Source organism: Argentina anserina, chromosome 6 (genome assembly GCF_933775445.1).
Source record: "Argentina anserina chromosome 6, drPotAnse1.1, whole genome shotgun sequence".
NCBI classification, from domain to species: domain Eukaryota; kingdom Viridiplantae; phylum Streptophyta; class Magnoliopsida; order Rosales; family Rosaceae; genus Argentina; species Argentina anserina.
Genome location: NC_065877.1, coordinates 781,643 through 806,186, shown reverse-complemented (window position 1 = coordinate 806,186; position 24,544 = coordinate 781,643). Strand labels below are relative to the sequence as shown.

The 24,544-nt window shown below is 37.5% G+C and overlaps 4 protein-coding genes across 11 annotated transcripts; 3 read left to right on the top strand and 1 right to left on the bottom strand.

Annotated features, from left to right (window-relative positions):
- Positions 1–106: 106 nt before the first annotated feature.
- LOC126797773 (uncharacterized) lies at positions 107–3,656 on the bottom strand. 2 transcript variants are annotated; one of them, XM_050524497.1, is made up of 10 exons: positions 3,562–3,656; positions 2,883–3,245; positions 2,656–2,766; positions 2,245–2,335; positions 1,791–1,859; positions 1,590–1,667; positions 1,399–1,485; positions 834–884; positions 509–745; positions 107–420 (listed from the first exon to the last, which is right to left on the bottom strand). In XM_050524497.1, the coding sequence occupies exons 1-10, from the start codon at positions 3,645–3,647 to the stop codon at positions 265–267; spliced, it is 1,329 nt and encodes a 442-aa protein (XP_050380454.1). In that variant the 5' UTR covers positions 3,648–3,656; the 3' UTR covers positions 107–264. The 2 variants fall into 2 exon arrangements, with proteins under 2 accessions (XP_050380454.1, XP_050380452.1); XM_050524495.1 differs by having other exon boundaries at positions 109–420; positions 1,399–1,488.
- An 855-nt stretch (positions 3,657–4,511) lies between these two features.
- On the top strand, positions 4,512–8,913 carry LOC126797625 (probable serine/threonine protein phosphatase 2A regulatory subunit B''delta). The gene is made up of 12 exons (XM_050524294.1): positions 4,512–4,819; positions 5,235–5,477; positions 5,604–5,709; positions 5,786–5,885; positions 6,461–6,560; positions 6,694–6,784; positions 6,962–7,103; positions 7,198–7,345; positions 7,450–7,559; positions 7,811–7,967; positions 8,340–8,465; positions 8,584–8,913. Exons 1-12 carry the CDS (start codon positions 4,670–4,672, stop codon positions 8,722–8,724), a joined length of 1,614 nt encoding a protein of 537 aa, XP_050380251.1. The 5' UTR covers positions 4,512–4,669; the 3' UTR covers positions 8,725–8,913.
- A 3,480-nt stretch (positions 8,914–12,393) lies between these two features.
- Positions 12,394–15,868, top strand: LOC126798285 (uncharacterized). 4 transcript variants are annotated; one of them, XR_007672503.1, is made up of 7 exons: positions 12,394–12,656; positions 12,740–12,917; positions 13,246–13,343; positions 13,441–13,487; positions 13,691–13,763; positions 14,825–14,921; positions 15,352–15,404. XR_007672503.1 is itself a non-coding variant. In XM_050525204.1 (6 exons), the coding sequence occupies exons 1-6, from the start codon at positions 12,441–12,443 to the stop codon at positions 15,571–15,573; spliced, it is 729 nt and encodes a 242-aa protein (XP_050381161.1). In that variant the 5' UTR covers positions 12,394–12,440; the 3' UTR covers positions 15,574–15,868. The 4 variants fall into 4 exon arrangements, 1 of the variants encoding a protein (XP_050381161.1); XR_007672502.1 differs by having other exon boundaries at positions 13,682–13,763; XR_007672501.1 differs by lacking the exons at positions 13,441–13,487; positions 13,691–13,763 and adding an exon at positions 15,520–15,868 and having other exon boundaries at positions 14,825–14,943; positions 15,352–15,437.
- Positions 15,869–16,206: 338 nt separating this feature from the next.
- LOC126798227 (putative lysine-specific demethylase JMJ16) lies at positions 16,207–24,140 on the top strand. Of its 4 annotated transcripts, none has more exons than XM_050525121.1 (13): positions 16,207–16,429; positions 16,975–17,025; positions 17,522–18,071; positions 18,182–18,253; positions 18,414–18,491; positions 18,609–19,127; positions 19,399–19,623; positions 19,991–20,152; positions 20,356–20,724; positions 21,121–22,420; positions 22,506–22,609; positions 23,029–23,226; positions 23,502–24,140. In XM_050525121.1, the coding sequence occupies exons 3-13, from the start codon at positions 17,763–17,765 to the stop codon at positions 23,820–23,822; spliced, it is 3,657 nt and encodes a 1,218-aa protein (XP_050381078.1). In that variant the 5' UTR covers positions 16,207–16,429; positions 16,975–17,025; positions 17,522–17,762; the 3' UTR covers positions 23,823–24,140. The 4 variants fall into 4 exon arrangements, with proteins under 4 accessions (XP_050381078.1, XP_050381080.1, XP_050381079.1 ...); XM_050525123.1 differs by having other exon boundaries at positions 17,512–18,071; XM_050525122.1 differs by lacking the exon at positions 16,975–17,025.
- Positions 24,141–24,544: the final 404 nt, after the last annotated feature.

The window sequence follows — 24,544 nt, the reverse complement described above, 5'->3', positions numbered from 1 at the left end:
ACCATTCCATGCAACTTTGCTCTTATAATCCCAAAATATAGCCCTCTTTTCAGTCTGTTCAATCAGTAAAAGATAAATTTAGACTTTTACCAGGTGTACTTAGATTTCTTCAATCACATATAATGCATCATTTGTCAGTGTTTACATCTTGCTTGATAGGAATCCTATAATCATGTAGCATCTCTATTGCAATTTGTAATTGTTGCAACTAATAATGGACATCACAGACTATATGGTCAACTGATAGTTGCTGGGTGTGGGGGTCTAACCCTCTTTTGCTAAATGGTCGAACGTTTCGACATCAGCCAGTATAGAATCCCAAGTTGAGGACTTTTCATGGCACGCCTTGTTGAGCAGGGCTTGCAGGTTCTCGGTTCTTAGCTTCTCCCGGAATTCAAAGCCACCAGAATCCGGGATTTGCTGATGATGCAAAGAGTTACATAAACATCCAGACAATTTTATCAAAAAGAAATTGGTTTAAAATTATACTATATTGCAATATTACCACCTTACTTAACCATAACATGTAAGTAGCAGAATGTGTAGCCTGTGCTTGGTAATCATCAAAATTATCATCTGGAATGATGGAGCACGACCACAAGAGATTAAACTCATGATCCAGAAAGATACTAAAGTCATTATTCATGCTGGCTTTGTGCTTTAAATCACCAGCCAGACGAGTATCACAAGTTGAAAAATGCTTTATCCAAAATAAGGATAGGAAGCGCCGATGAAGCCATAGGGCCTGTTAACAAAGAAAGCCAGTAGAGTCAGTTACTATAGCTCAATTTACAACAAATGAAACAAGAACTCAGTGGATAAAGAGCATTCACCTCTCTTCCAATGTAGCGCTTTATCAACATTTCATCCCAATCAAGCTCCTCCTGTATGTCCACATGGTCAGGCAAGGAATATAAAAGTAATTTCAGAAAACAAGTAAGACCTAGATGAGTAGTACTACTTTTCTGCTTTATGTTAGACTAAGGGCTTCATTGTATTGTCATTTCTGAGGAATGCTGAAAATGAAATTTACTTTCTCAGAGAAAGAAGGTAAACAGGTTTCAGTATAGAACACCCCAAACATTCCCCTGATTAATTAAAGCTAGAAATGTTGAATTTAAGGCAAAGTATAAAGAGATGATAGGATATTGCACGGTAGTTCAACAAAACTGAAGTTCTCACGACATTGAGTATGGAGTATGGACCATTTAGAAAATGCAAAATTTCATTTGAAGGTTTTGACAATTTAAAGGTCCAATCGTTTCACTAGTACTTGGTAGTAATAAGAATGCATGCATACTGGCTTGAACACTTCCCAGGTGTATAAAAAGATTTGCATGCAGAATGTGACAGTGTAATAGAATATGGACTATTGCAGATGGAAGACAATCTATATACCTTCCACAGTTGATTCATTGTAACACTACAAATGAAAGATATACTTTCTTGTTGACAGCTTCTGTCCTTTAAAATCCTAAGCATTAGCTGCTGCAAAATCATTAAAACACTAATTGTGAGCAATGATCACCTTATAATTTAGTTGTCTGAGGAAATCTTGATATCATATTGAAATGAAAACAAAGACCCACTCTGCGATAATGGAAGCAACTATGGTCCGCAACGTGCAAGCCAGCCCACTTTTTAGATCTCTCTAATTCATGTAGAGACTGCAAGATAGTCACCAAGGACCATATTACATACAGGAGAAGTCAAAATGGATATCCAAAGTCCTAGAAGGTAACCTCAGAATTTTCCATCAAACACAGGAGGATTGAGGAAATAAGCCTAACCTGCTCTGTTGTCATGTAGGACACCAACCAGCAACGATGATACCATGCACGGTAATTCATTTTTGACCTCTGTAAAGAAAGATTTGAGTTAAAGGAAAGAAAACCACAACTAAGAAACTTGTAATTTACCACCTCAAAATGCAGAGTACCAAAGGGATTTTTTATATACTATAAGTTTAAAGAGACAGACTTTGATTATCAAATTTAACATATATTGTTATTATGCATTGTTGAGGAACCTCATTTAAACTTTCATCTGAAAACATCAAAACATAAGTACTGAGCATTAGGAAGAGTGAAAAATAGCTATTATAGCTACAGTAATTGGTGTGACCTCAGCTGATTGCCCTAGGAACAAAGAAAATGACAAACAAACAACATATGCGGGAAAATGACAAAGTTTATATAAACCTTTGCAAATTAAAAGTACGCAATTCCTGAACTGAATATAAACCTCGGCTATTTTCTCCACCAGCTCAGACTCTTTGGTGACAATATCTTGCAGAGGTGAACACTTTCCAGCAATTAATTTGATGACCCATCGCCTGCCAATGAACGATATGCTTATAAATCTGTCATAGCACATACCATGGAAGAAGAAAAAATGCAATTCCGTAATAAGGGACCTGCTTAACACCAAACTTGGATGAACAATTTTAAATAAGAAACTATAAATATCATACAGGTAAACACGTGTGTGGATGTGTATTTTTGAAGTAATGCAGCTAGGTAAGAACAAAATATATGCCGACATGTCTTCTTCAAGTCAATAATGTGATTGTATTGACGGTAGCCATAATGCATAGCCACACTTGCTGGTGTATGTTTCAATTGTATAAATAATAGACATTGTCAAACACATTACCTGTGGCACCAAGCATGCTCAGATTTAGGTGCATATGAAAGAACAAGCGCTGAGAATAGAAGTTCAGCCAATAAAGTTGTTTGCTCTTGCCTTTTTAACAACACCATCTTCCTGTGTCATATATACAGCATTACTACCTTTCAAACACGACACTAACATAATCCGTAGGAAAGTATGACAAAGGAAAGAAGACTTGAGATCAACCCCAGTATGCCTGGGGTAAATACCTGGAATTCCAAGCAGTGCCATAATCAGAACTCACTAACAGAACAGCCCTGGTATGCCTCATGACTTCACTTTCAATACCATCATCCAAAGACAACGACACACACACCGAACTCTCAACCCCAGTCACATCAGACGTGCTGTTCAGCCCCTTATATTGTCGAACTGCTCCAATCAGCGCGTGCTTAGCTTCCTTATACAATGGAATAAGAACGTTGGTTGAAATTCCCAGCTTATGATCCCTATTCCAAAACACTGCACTCCCATCTTCCGAGCACACCACATTACCAACACTATCAGATGATGAGGCTGCCTCTTCATTCAAGTTGACAAACAGGGATGGATGAACAAATCCAATCTCATCACTGGGTTCAAGTGCAAAAAAAACACAAAAAAAAAAACCATAAGCCACTTCCATATAACCAAACACTCCAAATGCATCAATTACAAAAGCCCTAAACCCTACACAGAATCATATTGCTCCCAACTGAGCTAAACACAGTGAAGCACAATTGGTACGGACCCACTAAAATTTAGTAGTAAATGAGCTCAAAGTTTGAGCCTTTATAGCTATATCAACCCAAAATCAATAAACCCTAATCTTAAAGCCTCAGCTGGGTGAAGCAAAAAGCTGCAATATTTGATTCTAATTTGTATAAACCAAATGAATGGGTCACTTACATTGCAGGATCAGACTCCAAAACCTGCTCAAATTGCCTGAGAAGGTCTCCACCGTTTTCTTCTCCGTTCATCGTTGGCCGGAACATCACCGGAGAAAGTTCTATTACTTCAATTGCAGTCGATCACAGAATGTGAACCAGTGCCCTATCTATACCATCTAATTAGGGACAAGATGGTCATTACCGTGGAGGGAGCTCGATTCTGAGGACTTTTCATTTGCTGGTTCAGTTAGGTTGCAGGGAACTAAAATAGGACCGACTTCACCTGATCACTGACAATGAAAAGGCGGGTTGTTAACCAGATTAATATCGGAAAATTGGTCGAGCGGTTTAATATGGAAACCTTATATAGTTATATTTAGACTTTATTATGACTCAAATCCAATAGTTTGTGGCCTCAATTTTTGGATTCATGAATTTGTGAAACCATCTTATCCTAAGATTGATCAAGCGGCCTAACATGTAAACCTTATATCTAGAGTTTATGTCTCAAATCGGACTAACATACAAGTTCATGCATGTAGTAACGAGAGTTTGTTTGACTCTACTATAATACCACTCGTGAAACCTGATTTCATAATTTAAAGTGTGATAAAAATCTAACATAAGTTTCATAATTCATAGAAAAAAATTAAAGAGATGTCATTGTATACATTCTTCTCATAATACCAAATTACAAGTTAAAACTCTGAATGAAAGTCGTGATCATAGGATATTAGTATGAAATCATGTCAGATAATTTACACATTACAGAAAAACCGAAATCAAAGGCTTTAATATTTAAACCAACCTAAGTTAATAAATATTTTCCTTAAATTCTCGTCAGATTTTCATAATTCATATTGAAAATTGTTAAAAGAAAAACTAGAGCTTCTTTAGTTCTTTTCTCTCTCTCCTTCTCTATTCTCTTTCTTTCTTTCTTCTTCAGCTAAAAGTGCATCCTTTCTCTCTCTCTCTCTGATCTGGTTTAGTCTTCAGCTTTAAATCTCGGCCGTTGAAATCTTCGCAGCACATTGTTATCAGAAGAAAAATCATCAAAGGCGGAGCTGGGAAGGTGTTGGAATTGCGAATCTAGGGTTACGATATTTGATCTATTATATGTGTTTCCAATGAGTATGGAGATCGTGGCCGATGTGGCGGCGTTCGACGCCGACTTGTTGCAGCTCAATGAGGTGTCGCCGCTCGCCCTCAAAGCCAATCCGAGCTTCGTCGAGTCGCTCTTCGAGCAGTGGCTCTCTCTTCCTGAAACCAATCGCCTGGTAAAGTTTTCGAAACCGATTTTTGGAAGATTCTGTAGATTGCTGAATGTATTGGATTGTATTATGCATCTGAATTTCTGTTTAGCTTAGAAATTTCTCGATTGGAATAGTGCAATTTGTGTCTGAAATGCATGAAATGTGAGTAGTAATGGTGTTGGATTCGTGCCGAAATTGTAAAAGGAGAGTATAATAGGGGCTGATTAGAGCACATTGCGGTTTGCGGAACGAAAAGATGGAATCTCTGTTAGTCGAAATGTTGTTAGTTTATAACGAAAATGCTGCGAAATCGGTTGTGATGAGGAATCGAAATGCAAGTTGCATTATGTGCTGTATGTTTTTATTGATCGTCGGGTGATTTGTTTGTGTGTGGTGTGTGCTTATTGATTTCGGTGTTTTGTGAACTGTATGGGAGCAGGTGACGCAATTGCTTAATGAAGCCAAGGCAGGCGTGCCCTTGAATGTCCATGGAAACTCTTCTAGTCCGCATTCGTCTGCCAACAATGCTTTGCCTTCCATGTTTCCAGCTGGCAGTGCACCTCCACTGTCACCGAGAAGTTCAACCGGCTCCCCACGCGTAATGAAGCAGAGGGTTGGTCCTTCTCATTTAGGTTCTCCCCTGAAAGTAGTTAGTGAGCCAGCTAAAGAATTAATACCTCAGGTATGAAAAGCTTTCCGGGATGTGATAACCCTTTTTTGCAATTTCTTTCTAAGTATTGTGGACTTTGTTTAAGCTTGAAGGAAAATGTAGGTGATTACTTTTGAAATGGCTCTTATATCATTGCAGTTCTATTTTCTAAACGGGCGTCCACTTCCAAGAGAAATAAAAGCACAATTTTGTTCGAGAATTGATCGGTTTTTCTTCAGCGATGCATGTGGGCTCCAGATAAATGGTGAGATATAGTTATTTTATATGCTTTGTGTAAGATATACTAGAACTGAGCTTTAACTGCTTCTCTGGTATATTAGAATTCAAGTCAATTGCCAAGGACATCTGCAAGCTCCCTTCATTCTTCTCTACATCATTATTCAGAAAGATTGATGTTAATAGCACTGGATATGTGACAAGGTATATTCACTTTTCCTCATTGTAAATGAACAGTAGTTTCAACGTCTGCCTCCCCCATCCCAATTTCTTACTCGGGTTTATCATCTGTCATTTTCCAAATTTCCCTATTGATTGCTACTTTGATTGCTCTGTGTCAATAGACTACCTCTGCAATCTGGGAAAGACTTGAGAGGTGTCAAGTCTTGACCAATGACAACAAACCCTGTATTTCCTTTTTTATCTTTGTATAAACACTCTCCTTAGTAAAATTGATTGGGCAGGAACAACTCAAGTAGCTGTGTCCATGTTGTTTTGACATTGATTAAAGCTAGTATTTTGTCTGAGATTATATTGGTGTCATTTGGTTTTTATACCTCTTAGGTAATATGTTACTATGATTAGCTTGGGTAATGAAATGTGTGAATGTTGGCCAGTGCATCACTTAATTCCTTTCAGTTTGGCAGTTCATTCTTTACTGACAATACATGTCTACCTAGGTTTCAAATTGGGACTGTAATCTACTTGAGGTTTTCTTGGTGTTGAAGTTTGGGTATTTTTGCAAATCATTCTCTTACTTTGAAATAATGTGCTTTCAGGGATTCATTTATTATTTATTGGGGAAACATGTTGATGTTGGATGTAGCTACTCAAATATTTTCCATTTTAAAGCAACCAGATCTCAATTACCTAACTCAGGTACTTCCTTTATTTCATAATTTTTGTCCTTTCATCTTTCTGTTACAAAACTGTGTGCAGCCTGCCACCTATATTCATATAGTAATTGATATTACATGAACTACTGTCTAATTCGTACTCTTTATGATAAAAGGATGACTTCAAACCTGTCCTTCGAGAACTTTTGGCAACTCATCCAGGATTGGAGTTCTTACAGAGCACACCCGAGTTTCAGGAAAGATATGGTCTGTTCTCATCCAATTGATCAATTTTTATTTCATAGTATCATATCAGTTTAAAAAGATCTTCAGTCTCTCTCTCTCTCTCTCTCTCTCTCACATACATAATTTTACTCTGGTCATTTATTTAATTCTTTTAGTACGATACACTCGTTAACATGAAATATTATTGCAATGGACCAGCTGAAACTGTAATATACAGAATCTTCTACTATATAAATAGATCTGGGAACGGTCATCTTACCCTCAGGGAGCTAAAACGTGGAAACTTAATTGATGCAATGCAACATGCTGATGAAGAAGAGGACATCAACAAAGTTTTGAGGTAGAGATGTCAGTTACAGCCCTAATTTGTACTTCTTCTCGTGGTTATATGATAATGTCTTCGCTCCTTTACTTTCTTGTATGAACTGTTACAGGTACTTCTCCTATGAGCATTTTTATGTCATATACTGCAAATTTTGGGAGTTGGATACAGATCATGACTTCTTGATCGACAAGGAGAATCTGATCAAATATGGTAACCATGCACTTACGTATCGGATAGTCGATAGGATATTTTCTCAGGTTTGTGTTGTAAACTATTAGACAAGAAAACTTTCTCTTTAAATAAAATTTCTCCACCAGATTTAGCTCTGCATGTCTAGGTTAATGATGATTTACTTCCTCAGGTGGCAAGGAAGTTCACTAGTAAGGTTGAGGGCAAGATGGGGTATCAAGATTTTGTCTACTTCATTCTGTCAGAGGAGGACAAATCTTCTGAGCCTAGTCTTGAGTTCTGGTAATCATGTACCTCTTATTTTTTGTCATCAGTTTGCTTCACTGGACCTTTGCACTTAATTCTGATTCACGGGCGATCCCTCAAAATACATCTAAATGTATATGTGTGCTTAATTGTTTTTTCTTCTGTAGAGTAGGGGGTGTACTGTAACTGTTTTCATCAGTTCTTAATTAATTCACATAGTTTTGATCTCTTTATGGAGTTAATGTTATATGGAAACTGAGTCCCTGATACTTTTTATTCCTGGTTAGGTTCAAGTGCATAGACTTGGATGGAAATGGAGTTTTGACGCGGAATGAATTGCAATTCTTCTATGAAGAGCAATTGCATAGAATGGAGTGCATGGCCCAAGAACCTGTTCTCTTTGAAGATATATTGTGCCAGATTATTGACATGATTTACCCAGAGGTTTGACTTTTCCATTGTTCTGATTTGCTCAAAAGTGGTTTATCTTGTTCCTTCTGTATTTGCTGTGTATGAACATGAAGCATCATGGTTCTGGCTTGAGCACCAAATGTTTTCCATTTGTGCCAGTTCTTTTTCTATTTTCTAGCAGCGACTCCCTTCTTAGTTGGTGGTTATGTTGCTGCATTGCTGCCGCACAACATAAGAAAAACAAGAGTCCTATAAGGTTTTATGCATCATAGTTGTATAGCAAATTCCTGCTTCATGAAAGTTGCACGGGAAAATGCTTGTGTGAGCAATCTCTCATGTATCTTTTTCCAGACGCAATAGTAAGATATGGTTTTTGGGTGGTTGACTTGCAGTTTGTTCTTGCAGAATGAGAGCTATATCACACTTCGTGACCTGAAAGGTTGCAAGCTTTCAGGAAGCGTGTTCAATATTCTTTTCAACCTTAACAAGTTCATGGCCTTTGAAACTCGTGATCCATTTCTCATTCGTCAGGTATGTAAAGCAAGTGGAGCATTTTATGACTTGGAATTTCTAGGTTTCTATTTGGTGCTATAGAAGTGGATTGTGTTGCTACTATTTGTGACAGCTGTGCTGGTATCAATGTGTACAGGAACGTGAGAATCCAACCTTGACAGAGTGGGATCGGTTTGCACATAGAGAATATATCAGGCTTTCAATGGAAGAAGATGTTGAAGATGCTTCCAATGGAAGTGCAGAAGTTTGGGATGAATCACTTGAGGCTCCCTTTTAAGTTCTGCTCTGGTTTTAGTTGTTTCATTTCAACAGAAGTTTGATGCTTCATTTGTAAAATTGTTTAGTGAAGTTAGACTTTCTTCATGAAACAATGTTTTATTGGATATTAATCGAACTTCATTTCCTAATTTTCATTTACTCTGTTTGCCGGATAATTCTGATATGATAAACTATGATATTTATAGTATGTAGTTTTGGTACCAGTGCAAAACTATGATCCATCGGAAAACCCAAAGTAACGACCAATTCTCAGTGCCAAGTGATCAGCTTTTGGTACCTCTCGCCTTCTCGGAGCTAGGAAGTAGATCTGTAGATAGCTCTCTCCAAAACCGAAATCCTTTTTCATGTTTTTCTTCGAATATAGTACCAGATTATAAATATGAATTTGGCAAGCCTTTAGTTTGAACCTCTACCAGGCCACATACTTTGCTTCTGAGTCCTGATTCAATCTTAGAACCAAGAACAATATAAAGAGCTTTGGTGGAAAAATAAAACTTGGTAATCAATCGTCATAGATTCATATTAAAAGGATAGATAATCATAGGTGGACTGAACAATTGAAAGACAGACATTGGACTAGATGAAAGTGCAAGATTTCGTTTCAATTTATGGAAAAATAAAATAGAAAATGTACATAGTTAAGGGGAGCCTCTCTAATGAGGACCACTAAGTTCAAAACTAGTTTAGGACTCTTTCCCTTTCACCCACTTTTTCATGTCACATTCGCATCTCGACTGTTTAGTGTTTAGATATACATAAGTAGATTATTCATGCAAATTTTTATCCAAATTGATAATCGTTACAGTGTTCATAACTATAATTTACCGATTATGTACTTGAATAGTTCATATTTAACAAATTTGGTCCGTTCATTGATTTTGATGTAGTTGATACCCTAATTATCACTGAGTTGGATGAAATTTTGTAGAAGTGATATGCTTATATATAGCTAAACTCTAAATGGTTAGAATGCTAAAATGTGATAAAAATGGTCTAATTGTTGATTAATTAGAAAGTCCTCAACTTAATGATCCTCATTAGAAAAGCTCCGCCTAGTTAAGAAGTATGAATAAATTTTGTGCATTTAGTTAGTGTTAGTTTCATTATTAGACAAAAATAATGATACAGGAACAGAAATTACCCAAAAGTGTTATTTGTAGTTATGTTGATGAATGGTATAATGCTGCTACAAAGAATCATGTGGATATTGTCTACAGTTACAATTTTGTTGCTTGAACAATGCCTGCTGAAAATTTCTACAAGCTTATCATTGATGGTTCCAAAATCTCTCCTGCTAGTAGGATTGGTGCAAGGGGTGTCATCAGAGATCATCATGGTAATTGGATCAATGGTTTTCAAGTAAATGTTGGCACTGGTGATTATTGAAGTTGAAACTTGGGGTTTATTCTTTGGTCTGAAACTTGCGAATAGTCTTCATATCCACAATCTTGAAGTGGAATCTGACTCGGCTATCCTTGTTCAGCTGCTCTTAAAGGATGATTTCTCTTTACACCCTCTTGGGTCGTTGTTGCAGGGGTGGAAGGCTCTCATGAAGTCCATGAATGCTACCTCTATTGTCCACATATTCGGGAAGCAAATATGACGGCTGATTCTCTAGCTAAAATGAGCCTTAATCATGCTAAGGGTTTTGTTACTTTTGACAACCCTCCGGTTCATGCTGCTCAGTTCTACATAAATGATCTTGCTACTGTTACTAGGGCTAGGAGAGTTTCGTGCTCTAGCTAGTTTTTAGTTTTTCTTTCCGCTTTGTTTAGGCTCTTTGAGCCTCGCTTGTAACCAAAAATTTTTTTTAGAAAGTTCCACAATATTTCTCATGCCATGTATCGGTTTCCTTCATAAATTTGTTTGACTTTCTTTCCAATCAATCTTAGGAAAGAGGCGAGGATATTTGATCATTTTCTATTACACATAGCTGACGGTTTGTTTATGCTAAAGCTGAAGCTGCAGCTCTTCAAGTGTTTTGATGTAGTTATGCATTTCTCTTTTATTCATAAGATTCAAAAATTGAGTTTCTAAAATGAAGCTTTTGTTCATTCTATATATTTGGGGATACAATAATTTAGTATAGGTCTTGTTAGATTCTAGTATATCATGCACCGGCACTCGTTATAATATAAATGAACTGAACCTATTTAAAGTCTACATCAAAATTATATACAACTGCCTATAAATGACCAAACAAATGACCTCTTTGCAGTTTGTTTCCGTTTTCGTTTTTCAAAATTGATGATGAAAACTTCTACATTAACCTTTTAGGATCAAAATTTGTATGGTTCCCATTCAAGTTGTTTCCTCTGATCAATTTCAACCCCAGATGGTAGTGTCGTGTTTTTTTTTACCCTATTTTTTTTATCTGATATTTCTTTTCGCCTCTAGATATTTTGCATTTCCCAACTTTCAACACATATGCTACTGTGTTTTGTTTCCTCGACAATAACAAGTATTTCACTTCCTACTATTTACTTTGTTTGTGATTATTAATACTACTGATTTTGATATAAAAAATAATATGTCCACTTTTAACTATCTGATCTCTGTATTATGTCCAACTATTTGGCTGCCACTTTTGTTAATGATACTCTTAACGTTTTCTACCAATTCATTGGACATCTTAAGAGTACGTGACCTAAAACTGTACGTGGTGTCGTGGTGGCATATTCCTTGGTAAAAAAGTCTGAGAAGAATGTCGATGTCAAAGAGAAGGTGCGAGAAAGAGAAACGATTGCTGAGCCAATATTCGCCTTTGCCTCCTCCAGTGTTTTCTGTTCTGTCAGCACAAGTGTTGGGGCACGAATAGACTCCTACAGCTCGAGGAGTTAAAAGCAAAAATGTTTCGTTTAACTTCAAATCACTAAGAGAATGAGAATTTGAATGTTTCGTTTAATTTCAACATACTGATCAGTAATCTTTCTTGTTACAAATTTGTGGGAGTTGAGACTCATATTTATTAAAGCGAACTTTTATTTATATCTCCCAGAATATCATTTAGACCTCCATTTTTCTTTAAATTAATGTTGACTTTATTAACATATACGAAATTATCAATACATATAAATATATATAAAAACAAAAATTTCAATACAATAATACATCTGATTTCTCATTTTTTTGCTAACAATAATAATTTCAAACGGAGTCCTCCTTCATATAGCTAAACTATGATATTATCGTTTTTAATAATTCACATGTATGCATCGTAACAAAAATATTATTCTCACTTTGTAAACGTTTATATTTATATTTTTAACTTTTTATTCTTCTAATTTATCGTGATCCGCCTGTTTGAATGAATCTTGTTGTTATAAATTGTAGATAAATTATATTGTATTATGATTTTGTTCAAATTTAAGAGACTTGATATAATTATAATATGTTTGAATCGATTGAATGTATTTTTAAAATAAAAAAAATAGAATTTTATGAATTTCATTAAATTATGGGCATTTTAGGAAAATTAAAAAGTCTAAATAGTATTTTAATTGCTCGTCAAAGTAAAAAACAGAGGTCTAATTATCAGGAGGTGCAAGTACGTTTTTGAAGGTGTGAATATAACCTCCATTTATTAATTTTGGTAAAAAAACGTGTAATTTTCAGTTTCACTACTGGCAGTGAAAATACCGTTATAAGTTATTAACTTAAGACCCTTTCTTCAAAACCCTAGATTTGATTCGAGCTCTGCTCCCTCAATCATCCATGGCGACTCCACCGTCTTCTTCAGCTCCGCCCTCCGCCTCCTCCCAATTCACCTACTCCAACTCCCCCGCCGCCGCCTCGTCCTCCTCCTACTTCCCCATGCCCTTCCACCTCCAGCAACCCCAATACCCTGCCCCTTACGCCGCCCCTCCCGCCCCCGCCGTCGTCTACCCCGCGCCGGCCCCCGCCTACGCTCTCCCTCAGCAGTATCAACAGGTTCGTGTCAGCTTTTTGATCAATTAGGGTTTTTGAGACTAATGCCGACGAGGCTTTTTGTGGTGTTGATGGAATGTGAACAGGCGCAGCAGCTGTTTCAGAGAGACGCGCAGACGATCACGCCGGAAGCTCTGGAGAGTGTGAAGGCTGCGCTTGCGAATAGTGAGATTGAGCACAAAGCTGAAGCTAAGAAGAAGGCGGTTCCTCGAAGGGCCGCCGGGCAGTCGTGGGAGGACCCCACCCTCGCAGAGTGGCCCGAAAGTAAGCTTGTTTCGATTCGTTCCTTTGACCAATTAGTGTTGTTTTTTTATGTGGCATTGTTGAATTGGTACCGTAATTGCGCAAAATTGGCATCAATTGTGTGTTTTATTAGGTTTATGTACATGAGTAGTTTCGAATGTTGCCTCACTAGCATAAGGTTTTACTGATAGAATAGAGGTGGGAGCTTGTCTTTTGGTTTTCGGCCACTTTCTTATATGTTTGGTTGTACTGCTAGGTTTCATTCGCAAGATAAGCATGTTGATTCAATTTGTCTAGAGTTGTATGCTTTGTTTTGACTGGATGTCCTGTTGGCCTTTGGCTTTTGCAGATGATTATCGCGTGTTTTGTGGTGATTTGGGTAATGAGGTGAATGATGATGTTCTTTCGAAAGCATTTTCACGATTTCCTTCCTTCAATATGGCCAGGGTAATTTTCGGATGTGCTGTTTTATATATGTCATTTGAAATTCTTTTAATACTAGCTCTTGTTGGCTTGGTATGAACGTTTTACATGTCTTCTTCAGATTTTTATTTGAAGAGCACAGAGAACTTAATGATTGTGTATTCTAAGGTAGGTCTCATCTATAGTTTGCATTTTGGTTAGATGTCTGTTCTAAAAAGGTTACAAGTTAAAATCATGGAATAGATGATGTTTTCTTTCTTGAAATTATGCACCTCTACCATTTGGGCAATAGGAGTCTAGTTATGTAAGTTCGAGTACCTTTTGATTTTGAGCTCTTGAAATTAGTTGATAATTAAACATAGGTCGAACAGCTGAATCAGCGTGTGGAGCCTGAGCTGATTGAATTTGACCAGACTCATGCACTAGCATGAGTCATGTTGTCAGGTTAGTAAACTGCCTCTATGTTCAAGCGGCTTATAATTTCTAAATCACTAACATCAAGTCTGGGTCTTTAGTTTGTATCAGAGCCATGGGTGAATGGTTCTCCTCTATTCCTGTCCTTTTCTTCATGATAATGGCTGTTTCAAGCTGGTCTTACTTGTATGTTTATGTATGCTAGGTCTGGGTCTTTAATTTGTTCTAGCATTGAAGAAAATGGTTCTCTTCTATTTCTTTACCTTTTTTTGTTAGTCATGGTTGATTTAAAGTTTTGCTTCTGAACATGAACACAACATGGATTACAGTGCAGTGTTAGTAAATCTAGTACAGAACTTTATGTTCTAGAGTTCCATGCCATCCTTGATTTCTGAAATCGTATGACACTTGGCTCCACCTAGAGTAGCAATCAGCCCCTGGAAATTATATTTGAAACTGAAATTCATTACGTGATCAATGTCTTTCCGTAGTGACGTCAATGGTCTTCTTCATCTACTTTTGTGCGACAATGCAATCAAGGGGTTGGAGGGAATCTTGCAGTTTGCAAGCAACAAGTGTCATGAGTTGTGGTCTGTAAATCAGACATGGTAATGAGGGATGACGCTTATTTTACCATTTGGTCAAGATACATATGGCATCTTGCATGAATCTGTAGTTATAATCTAAATGGCTACAAGTAATCGTGCGGTCAGAGTCAATGAAGGCAAACCATTTTTCCCTCTATTTTTGGCTACTACTACTGCATGCATGCCCTTTATATGGAGGGGTGCCTTAAAATCTGATCTCTGGGTTGGGTGAATGACATCTAGTTTCATTGTGGGTTTCAGTTTTTCCTCTCCCCATGCAATGTACCTCGTACTGTTTTGTTTTGTGAAACTGTCCAGAAATTTAATTGTTTCCTTTATGCTCAACCTTTTACTTAGATTTGTGGCTGTTGCGTTCAATTCTTGTTATGTGCCGTTCCTAGCTTTTACATTGTGCTTAAAGTTCTTTCTCTCGTGGAATGAATATTTTTCTTGTTTGGTTTGAAACTAAGAACTCTTATAAACCTGGGTTATTTCTATATCTAGGTTGTCAGGGACAAGAGGACTGGCAAAACTAAGGGGTTTGGATTTGTTAGCTTTGCTAACCCTTCAGACCTGGCTGGAGCACTCAAGGAAATGAATGGTAACAAAACATTCCTCTTCATGTATATGCTTCTTATTTTTGTATGATTGTATGCTTTTACATTTGTATGCATGGCATGTAGACCAATGAATTTTAACATTGTTGGATCTTTACAAATAGACTTGCTAAAACCCCAATTGGACGTAAATATGATATGTGAATGTACAAATGTAACATAGAATAGATAATTGTCAGAAGGAAATTGTACCACTAGTTTTACATGCATGACTTCTTCACATTTGCATGGTACTACTAGGAGAGTAAAAGTACTAGGCTATACAATTTGACCACATTTTTTGGTGTTTGATATTATGTGAATAAACTGAATGCATTTTGTGTAGTTTTCTCCGCGTGGTATAGTCATTGCACATATATCCCCGCTTTTATAGTTTAAGTTGAAGTTGTATATTAATTTTTTAAATGATTGCAGGCAAGTATGTGGGGAATCGGCCTATTAAACTGCGCAAGAGTAACTGGAGGGAGAGGATAGATTATGACGCGGTAGAGAAACAAAAGGTATCATTTCCACTTATTCTGTTTTGATTTCGGATTACCAGTTGGCCCTGCTCTTGTCCTTACTACAATTACACAAATGCAGAACTTCTCTCACAAGAAGCCTAAGCATTCAAAGAAGAGTATACTACACAAATGAGTTTGGAGAATCTGTAAAGATGAAGGTGAATATGGAGATCTGTGAAATGAAGCATCTGTTCCCTTTATTCTTCATTCCTCTACTCCAACTTGTCTTCCTGTGATAAATCAAGTTGCTGTATGTTGAAAACAAAGAATGGCTAGCGTACAGTACGATATTGAATTGTGAGGGTTTACTCGGATTGTACTCAACCAATTCATTAGTGTACATTACTAACTTCAGCTTCTTTATGAGTTTATGTGAAACAATAATAATGAACCTAATTGATGTTTGACATGAGATCTGTCTTGTCACTCTTGTTACTATAGTAATTCCATCGATGATCGTTTACATACAATGTGTGTCACATCGACTTACTAATCATGAATGCATTAGTGGAGATTCGTATAGCAACACCAGACGACTGATATAGTAAATACGGATACCAAGAGGTATTCGGAGCGTATAATGTCGAATACAAGGACATTGATCGGTTTTATCCTATACAGCCATACGAGTTGACTACTACAACAAAGTAAACAAGTATACATTGCCCATAGTATTATAGTTGTCCTCATTAGTCATTACCCACACGCAAACCAAACTCACCCAAAGACCAAAGACCAACCCCTCATTTGAGTCATCTCCCCCATCCCCAAGATCTCGTCAATTTCTCGTCCCTTAATTCTTTACAAAATTAAATAAAAACTCCCCAATTCCCCAACCTATATATCTCCCAATTTCCATCACCCAACATCTGAAAAATTCAATTCCACTATTGAACCCAAAATTTACAGAACCAGCACAGCTTTGTAGCCCCATAAGAGGAAACAAGACTATCAATTATGGCTTAGGCAGCCTTGTAATAAAAAAAAAGGTAAAACCCAATTTAATGTTTTTTAACATATAAACTGGGGGAAGCACCCAACCCTATCAATTCTCTTGGAGAGAAGAGCAGCTCAAATTAGGGTTAGGGTTTTCCTATTTTGCTCTCTTTCTGGGAATTTCATATCCACCCCCAGTTTTCTGGGTTCAGTTTTTTTTTTTAAATTATTATTCCCTATTTGCCCTTGCCAGTATTGAATTTCTGTCATATTGAAATGCCCAGATCGTTGTCTAGACGCCTTTGAAAGTCTGGGTCTTGTTTGTCATTTTCAAATTTCTGTGGGGGTATAACAAGAAAAAAAGAAAAAGACACAGAGCTTCACTTTTTTGGTTCTCTTCAGTGCTTTTTTTTTTCTTTTGCCCTGGTGTGGTCTTCTGGGTTATTACAAACAGCTAGGGTTAGGGTTTTTGGATCTCTAATCAGATTTACCAATTTAGCCTTGTAGGGATTTTGGGAGCCTGGGTTTTAGTTTTCTTCCGATCAATTTTGATTTTTAATTTCCTGTTGTTGATTTGATTTTGGGTTTCTGGGCGTAGTGAGTGGAGTTCGAGCTGGCTGTGAATTTCAAAGTGTTAATTCAACGACATGTAAGCTCTAAAGTTTGGGTTTTGATTGATCTCATGTTATTTAATTTTGTGGAATCTAATTTTTGAGCTTGTTATTATGTAATTTGATCATGTAATGCTATATTTGTGGTCCTGGAATTAGTGAATTTGGATATGAGATCTTGTGGAATTAGGATCATAGATATGATTAGTTGAATGAGAATTGTTAGATTATATAAATAAATGCAATGTGCTTGATAAAGCTTGATCCTAGCTGCTGGATCAATAAATGTGCTAAATTACGATCTGGGTTCGTGTAAATAATTTGATTGAGTATATATTCAGCTGGTTTTTTGTAATGATTTAGTAAACTTTGGTCTAGCCGAAGCTATGTTAATGCTATTGAAGATCATGCTTAATCTAACAAATGTGTGTTCATATCGTGGTTATGTTAGAGTGAAGTAGAAGATGTGTATGTGGTCTTAATCATTTTACTTTACTTGGTATAAGAAGTTTATATTTATTTAGTGTTTTGCAGAACCCTATTTAACTGGAGCTTTGTAATAGCGTCTCTGAGTTGAGATTCTAGGTGTAAGGTTCTTCAGAAGATTGTTGGACTTGAGCCACTTGTTGTGGATCCTTTACTTTCGTAACATTGAAGTTTATAAGCCTGAAGATAAGGGATTAAAGCCTGCTTCCTTTGATCCTTACATTGATTATCTCCATATATACGAAACATTTCGGAAAGCTTCTATCCATTATTGGTAGCTGGAGATACTATGGGGACAGAACTCATGAGAGTTTGCATGAAGGAAGACAATGATGAGTTTCCATCTGTTCCACCTGGATTTGAGTCATTCACATCTTTCAGCTTAAAAAGGGTGAATGAAAGTGAGATACAAGATAGCGAAAACCTAATCAGTTGCTGTGCCACTACTAGTACTTCTGAATCACAGTCTGTTCAGATGGAAAGTCTTAGTGATGTTGCTGAAGGTGCAAAGAGGTCTCAACAGCGGAGACCATTGGTGAACAATAGACGGTATAATAACTATGCTGAGGATGAGTCTGATTATGAGAGCCTTGATCAAGTTAGTGTTGCAGTCCTACTCTCTTCATTGCTTTTTACTATGCAGTACACATTTCTCCAGTAAAATTATATACTTCTTCGTAGTGTTTCACATACCACCTGTTATTGCAGAGTCTTCTACTAAGGTCACTTCTTCCTAAGGGGGTTATACGCGGATGTCCCGAGTGTAATACCTGCCAAAAGGTAATTTATCAACATTCTTGCTTTGTAATCTTAAGTTTGATCATGTTGCATGGTTGCTGTGCACCTTATATAGTGCCCACTTCCCCTCTGTTACTCTCTTGAGTTGAAAAACTGTCTTGTCGCCAATGTCATAAAACTAATTTTTGAAATCTTGGAACAGGTATCTGCACGATGGCATCCAGATGATGGTCAAAGGCCTGACATCCAGGATGCTCCAGTATTCAGACCAACTGAAGAGGTGTTCATACTGATCTTACTTATTTTAGTTATTTACCTGTCCATATTCCTTTTTCTTACAATGTAGAGTTAATTACTTAGGGCTGTTCATGAGGCTCTTCATATTTGGAAATTTCAGGAGTTCAAAGATACTTTGAAATACATAGCAAGCATACGCCCCAAAGCTGAACCATATGGTATTTGTCGCATCGTTCCTCCCTCTTCATGGAGACCTCCCTGTCCTCTTAAGGAAAAGAATGTTTGGGAGACTTCTAAGTTTGCTACTCGCGTTCAAAGAGTTGACAAACTTCAAAATCGAAATTCAATGAGAAAGATTCCTAAAAGTCAGAATCATATGAAGAAGAAAAGGAGAAGATGCACACGAATGGGGGCTGATTGTCCTGGTGGTGGTAGAGGATTTGGGGATGATGGAAATTGTGAGGCAGAAAGGTTTGGGTTTGAACCTGGTCCAGAGTTTACTTTAGGAGCATTTGAAAAATATGCTGATGACTTCAAGAACCAATACTTTAGCAAGAATGAACATGTTACTGGTATAGGAGGTCACTTGAGTGAAGTCAAAGAGCGCTGGGAGCCTTCTGTGGAAAATATTGAGGGTGAATATTGGCGGATGGTGGAGAAACCCACAGAAGAAATTGAGGTATGTCCTGAGATATTGATATAAATTCCAGCTTTAGCTGCTCAAATTGATGTATTCTCTATCTCATACCCTCCCCCCTCTCTAGCTAGCTCGTTTTTCATGTGCAGTTTTGCTTTGCGCTAGTACAAATGATCTTTTGGTGTTAAAGCACATTGTACTTGCATACTTCCTTGAAGATGTTTCTCCTAAACAGAAAACGTTAAAAAATTAGTAGGACATTCGCCAACTGAAGATAAATAACTCTAACCCATGTGCTCATAATCTTTTCTAGGTTCTATATGGGGCTGATCTGGAAACAGGAGTTTTCGGAAGTGGTTTCCCCACGATGTCCGGTCCGGACGGTTTTACTTCAGAGGAGCAGTATATAACTTCTGGCTGGAACTTGAACAACTTTCCTAGATTGCCTGGATCTGTCCTTTCTTACGAAAGCAGTGATATATCTGGTGTTCTGGTGCCATGGTTATATATAGGGATGTGTTTTTCTTCCTTTTGCTGGGTAAGATAATTTCTTCGCTTTCTTTTTCTTGATAGCAGTTTGCATGCATATGTGATGTGTCAAATACCGATCTCGAGAATCTCAATTTCAAAGTTAGAAAATTATGTCTTGCAGTTGAAGATTCAGAAAGTAGCTTCTGTTTCAGTATTCTGCTTTTATGTCATTGTTCATTTTGTTAATTGAATATATTAAGACTTGTGGTAGCTGATGGACAGTGGGCCTTGAGGTGTTGGAAGTATTGGTTCTTATTATTGTTTCCAAGTGGTCAGAAATTGTCGGTTCTTACTAATGCTTTCATTCATTACAGCTCCTCTATAGATGTCATTGGTTGCTGACTCTTTCCTTTTCTGTTTTGTTCTGGGGACAGCATGTTGAAGATCACCACTTGTACTCATTAAATTACATGCATTGGGGTGCTCCGAAGTTGTGGTATGGTATACCTGGTAGCGATGCCTGTAAATTTGAAGAGATTATGAGAAAGAACCTCCCTGACCTATTTGAAGAACAACCTGACTTGCTTCATAAGCTGGTGAGTTTACGCTACTATGTAGTTTGGTGTAAAACATGTGTATCCTGCCAAAATCTGAAGCCAAACATATTCTTGATTTTTTATTTTTGTTTTTCTATGTATCTAGCCTTTCTCACCTCCCTTTACATCGTAGTCCTCATAGTGACCATTTTTTCTTCTTATCATTAAATGTCATAATGTTTTTTCTTTGTTTATTCATTTAGGTCACACAGCTCTCCCCCTCCATACTGAAATCTGACGGGGTACCAGTGTATAGATGTTGTCAGAATCCTGGAGAGTTTGTCCTGACCTTTCCACGAGCGTACCACTCTGGGTTCAACTGTGGTTTCAATTGTGCAGAGGCGGTTAATGTAGCGCCTGTTGATTGGTTGCCTCACGGACAGGTTGCCATAGAGCTATACCAAGAGCAGGGACGAAAGACATCCATTTCCCACGATAAACTGTTGCTTGGTGCTGCAAGGGAGGCGGTAAGAGCACATTGGGAACTCAATTTACTGAAGAAGAACACTTTCGATAACTTAAAATGGAAAAATTTCTGTGGAAAGGATGGGATCTTAGCCAAAGTTCTTAAGGTAAGCTCTGCTTTCAAATCATTAGCTCTGCTTTCAAATCATTAACTCTGCTTTCAAATCATTAATTTGTTATAGTATCACACTTGAGTATAATTAACTAAATGTTTAGTGCTAAAGATGATGAAACTCCCAACTGTTTGAGCGTAAAAGTTGGATGTAGAAATTGAAATTCAGATTTATTTTTAGTTGCAAAACCAAATCATGCCGGCAGTTGTTGGTTGGGTGAGTGTGGACGGGAAGGATTAAAGCTCCTGCTTAACAAATTTGTGTTACTAATTTGGACAGAGTTCATTTGGGTGTGGCTTGTTAGTCTCAAACATTCATATGTGTGTGTCTGTGTGACTGTGGTGATATACGATTAAAGATGTTTCCTTAAACCATAATTGTCTTGTCTAGGCACGTGTTGAAATGGAGCGTGTGAAGAGGGAATTTCTTTGCAATTCTTCCCAGGCATTGAAGATGGAGAGCAATTTTGATGCCACAAGTGAGAGGGAATGCAGTATATGCTTTTTTGATTTGCATCTGTCAGCAGTTGGCTGTCATCAATGCTCGCCAGATAGATATGCATGCTTGAATCATGCAAAGCAATTCTGTTCGTGTGCTTGGAGCTCTAAGTTTTTCCTCTTTCGTTATGACATCGATGAATTAAATATCCTTCTTGAAGCATTGGAAGGCAAGTTGAGTGCAGTGTACAGATGGGCTAGATTAGATCTTGGGTTGGCCTTAAGTTCTTATATTGGCAAAGACAGCATGAAAGTTGGTAAATTATCATACGTCTCCAATAACACTATACTTGAAGGTGTGAGCTCACAGCCGAATTGCTTTAAAGATCCACTAGGGAAAGAAATCTTTAAAGATGATCCTGGAAGGTCGACTGGGAGAGAAGAATCATTTCTTAGCACTGCGAACTCTCTGCAGGTTTGCCAGTTGTCACGAGAAGACACATCCTATGCTTTGAACTTGGCTGAAAAGGATTCTGGGATGAAGATGACTGCAATTGAGGATATCATACTTCTTAGTGATGATGAAAGTGATGAACCAAAGAAGGATGATGAAAGTGTTGAACCTAAGAAGCAACAATCAGACAGTATTACTGCGATATCTTCTGGTGACCAGTTAGAACTTTCTAATGGATTGGTGGCTTCTGATGCAAAAGTGAGCTCTTATGATGTTGAGACAGATGCAGTCTTAACTATGCCCGTAACAGATGCAGCTCTGATGGTTGAACAAGTTGCAAATCCGTTGGGTAGTGAGGATGAAAAATCTGATATTCTGAATGTAAAAGATGAACAGGAGAATGATGGTCAATCACGATCCAATTCACCAAATCTTCCTTCCACATGTGATTCTGTTGGGGCAGAACATGTACCAGACATTTGCCATGTTGGTGAAGCCAAGGTTTCTATTTCTAGGAGTGAACCAAAAGATACACAACCGTGTCCCAGTATAAAACCTGAGAATGAGGACAGACATGAAAACAAAGGAAGAAATGTCGATGCAAATATAGTGGATAATGTGAGAACTGCAAATGGAAACCCATCATCGGGCCTAAACAATTTGGACAGATATTATCGCCAGAAAGGTCCCCGTATAGCAAAGGTAGTGCGAAGGATCACGTGCATTGTTGAGCCTCTAGAATTTGGAGTTGTGCTCTCTGGAAAGTCATGGTGTAACAGCCAAGCCATTTTCCCGAAAGGTATTAATTAGATCTCTAGTTATGACACTATACATATGTTTCCTTGTCTCCACATTCTGATTTTAGTTTATTCTGTTTGGTGCAGGATTTCGGAGCCGGGTTAAGTACATTAGTGTTCTTGATCCTACTGTTTGGTGTTATTATGTTTCAGAAGTACTTGATGCAAGACAGGCTGGACCTCTGTTCATGGTATGCAGATCCTCTTTATCTCAAAACTTACTTTTGTTCTTGCTAAATGATGTTGTAATTTTGAAATTACATCTTACACAGTTGGAACTGGGCATGCTAGAGGAATTAATAGAAAGACATGAAAGAAATAGTTCTGAAATTATACTTGGGAATTTGAAAAGTTGAGTACCTCTATATGGGATCTGTAACAGTTTTACACTGAATAACTGTCGTCTCATATATGGAGTATGATGATACAAGGAAGAACTATATTGCGCTCCATGGATACTGTTGTCGTAATAAAATTCGTTGGAATCTAATTTTGGCCAGAAATAGTGAGATCATTATTATACGTGTAGCTTTTGCTGTTCAAAGTGGAATTGAATTCTGATTTAGGTTTTCAAAAAGTTTATATCCGTGATTATTTCCTGTTCCTGTAGGTTTCTTTGGAGCAGTGTCCAGGTGAGGTTTTCATCCATAATACAGTTGGCAGATGCTGGGAAATGGTGAGAGACAGGGTCAACCAAGAAATCACAAGGCACCATAAGTTGGGAAAACCGAACCTTCCTCCTTTGCAGCCACCTGGGAGTCTTGATGGCTTTGAAATGTTTGGGTTTACGTCACCAGTTATTGTACAGGTAATTTCACCAGAGAAACTTGATATTATTATGCTGGAAAACCCCTTCGCAATGATGTGACTCCTGTGGAATATGACTTCGTTTGCATCTGTACCTTGCACTTGCTTTCATTTACATACTCATTTCATTTTTCTTGCATAACCCAACATTCATTTGGGGATGTTAATATTAGAAGCTTTAATGCTTGGCATTATTAATGGTATACTCCGTTCAATACTAGTTAATAAACATTCATGACTAATCTTCAATGTTCATTTCTTCTCTTATTCGTACAGGCTATAGAGGCAATGGATAGGAATCGCGTTTGTTCCGAGTACTGGGACTCTCGTCCCTACTCCCGGCCTCAAGTGCAGATTCCACAAAAAAATCAGTCTGAAGAAACTAGAGAAAACTTTAATAGGAATGATCAAGAGGCTGCCGGCATCAATCTCTTGTCTAGTGGGGTTGATACAATACTTGGAGGCCTGTTCAAGAAGGCTAACCTAGACGAATTAAACTCATTGTACAGCATTGTAAGTGACAATCAGCAAACTGTTGGGCGAGGCCTGGTGACACGACTTCTTCTTGAAGAGATTCAAACTCGTCGGCCAACATGACTATGAGCTATGGCTTGGTTTAATTTAGGATTAGACACCAAACTTGCTGAATCTGCCAGGTTTGGACTTGTGTAAATACTGCTTCCCTGATTTCAGGTTGCATGTACATCTCACTCAACCTGCCCATTCATTTATACTAGGAAAAAGGGGGGCGGGAGAACTAGGGGGTGAAGAAAAGGCTCTTCTGTGGAGTTTTGGTTTCCGTGTAGCAGTAGGAACCAATCTCCAGCTATTTGTACTCGCCAAAAATCTTAGTGTATACCCATATGAATTGTCGCTGCTCCTCAGTTATCTAAACAATTGGTAGCATCTACTAAATCACTACATGTAGCTAAATTTTAGGTTTTAGTAATCGATTTAACTGTGTGTTTTTTTTTCGATTTACCAGTGTTGATCCAATAATAATTGCTAAATATTATATTTTAGAAAATTGTAGAGTGACACGTGTGAAGTGAAATAGCTAGCTAAATAATATTCGGCCATGCTTGACTCTATTGACAAATTTTGCAATTCTATCTTAGCAAATATCAAATTTAGCGTCTTTAGCGAATCTGTTGGAGCTCAAATTTACCTCGAAAGTTTCAATTTAGCAATACAGCTGGAGGATTCAAAATAAGTGTTGACTCAATATTTTCCTATTTCAACTAGGAATATTTCATAATTGATTTTTTGTTGACCAAGTTTTCCGCAGTAGACTGGTGATCAACTATTTCTTTTCGATT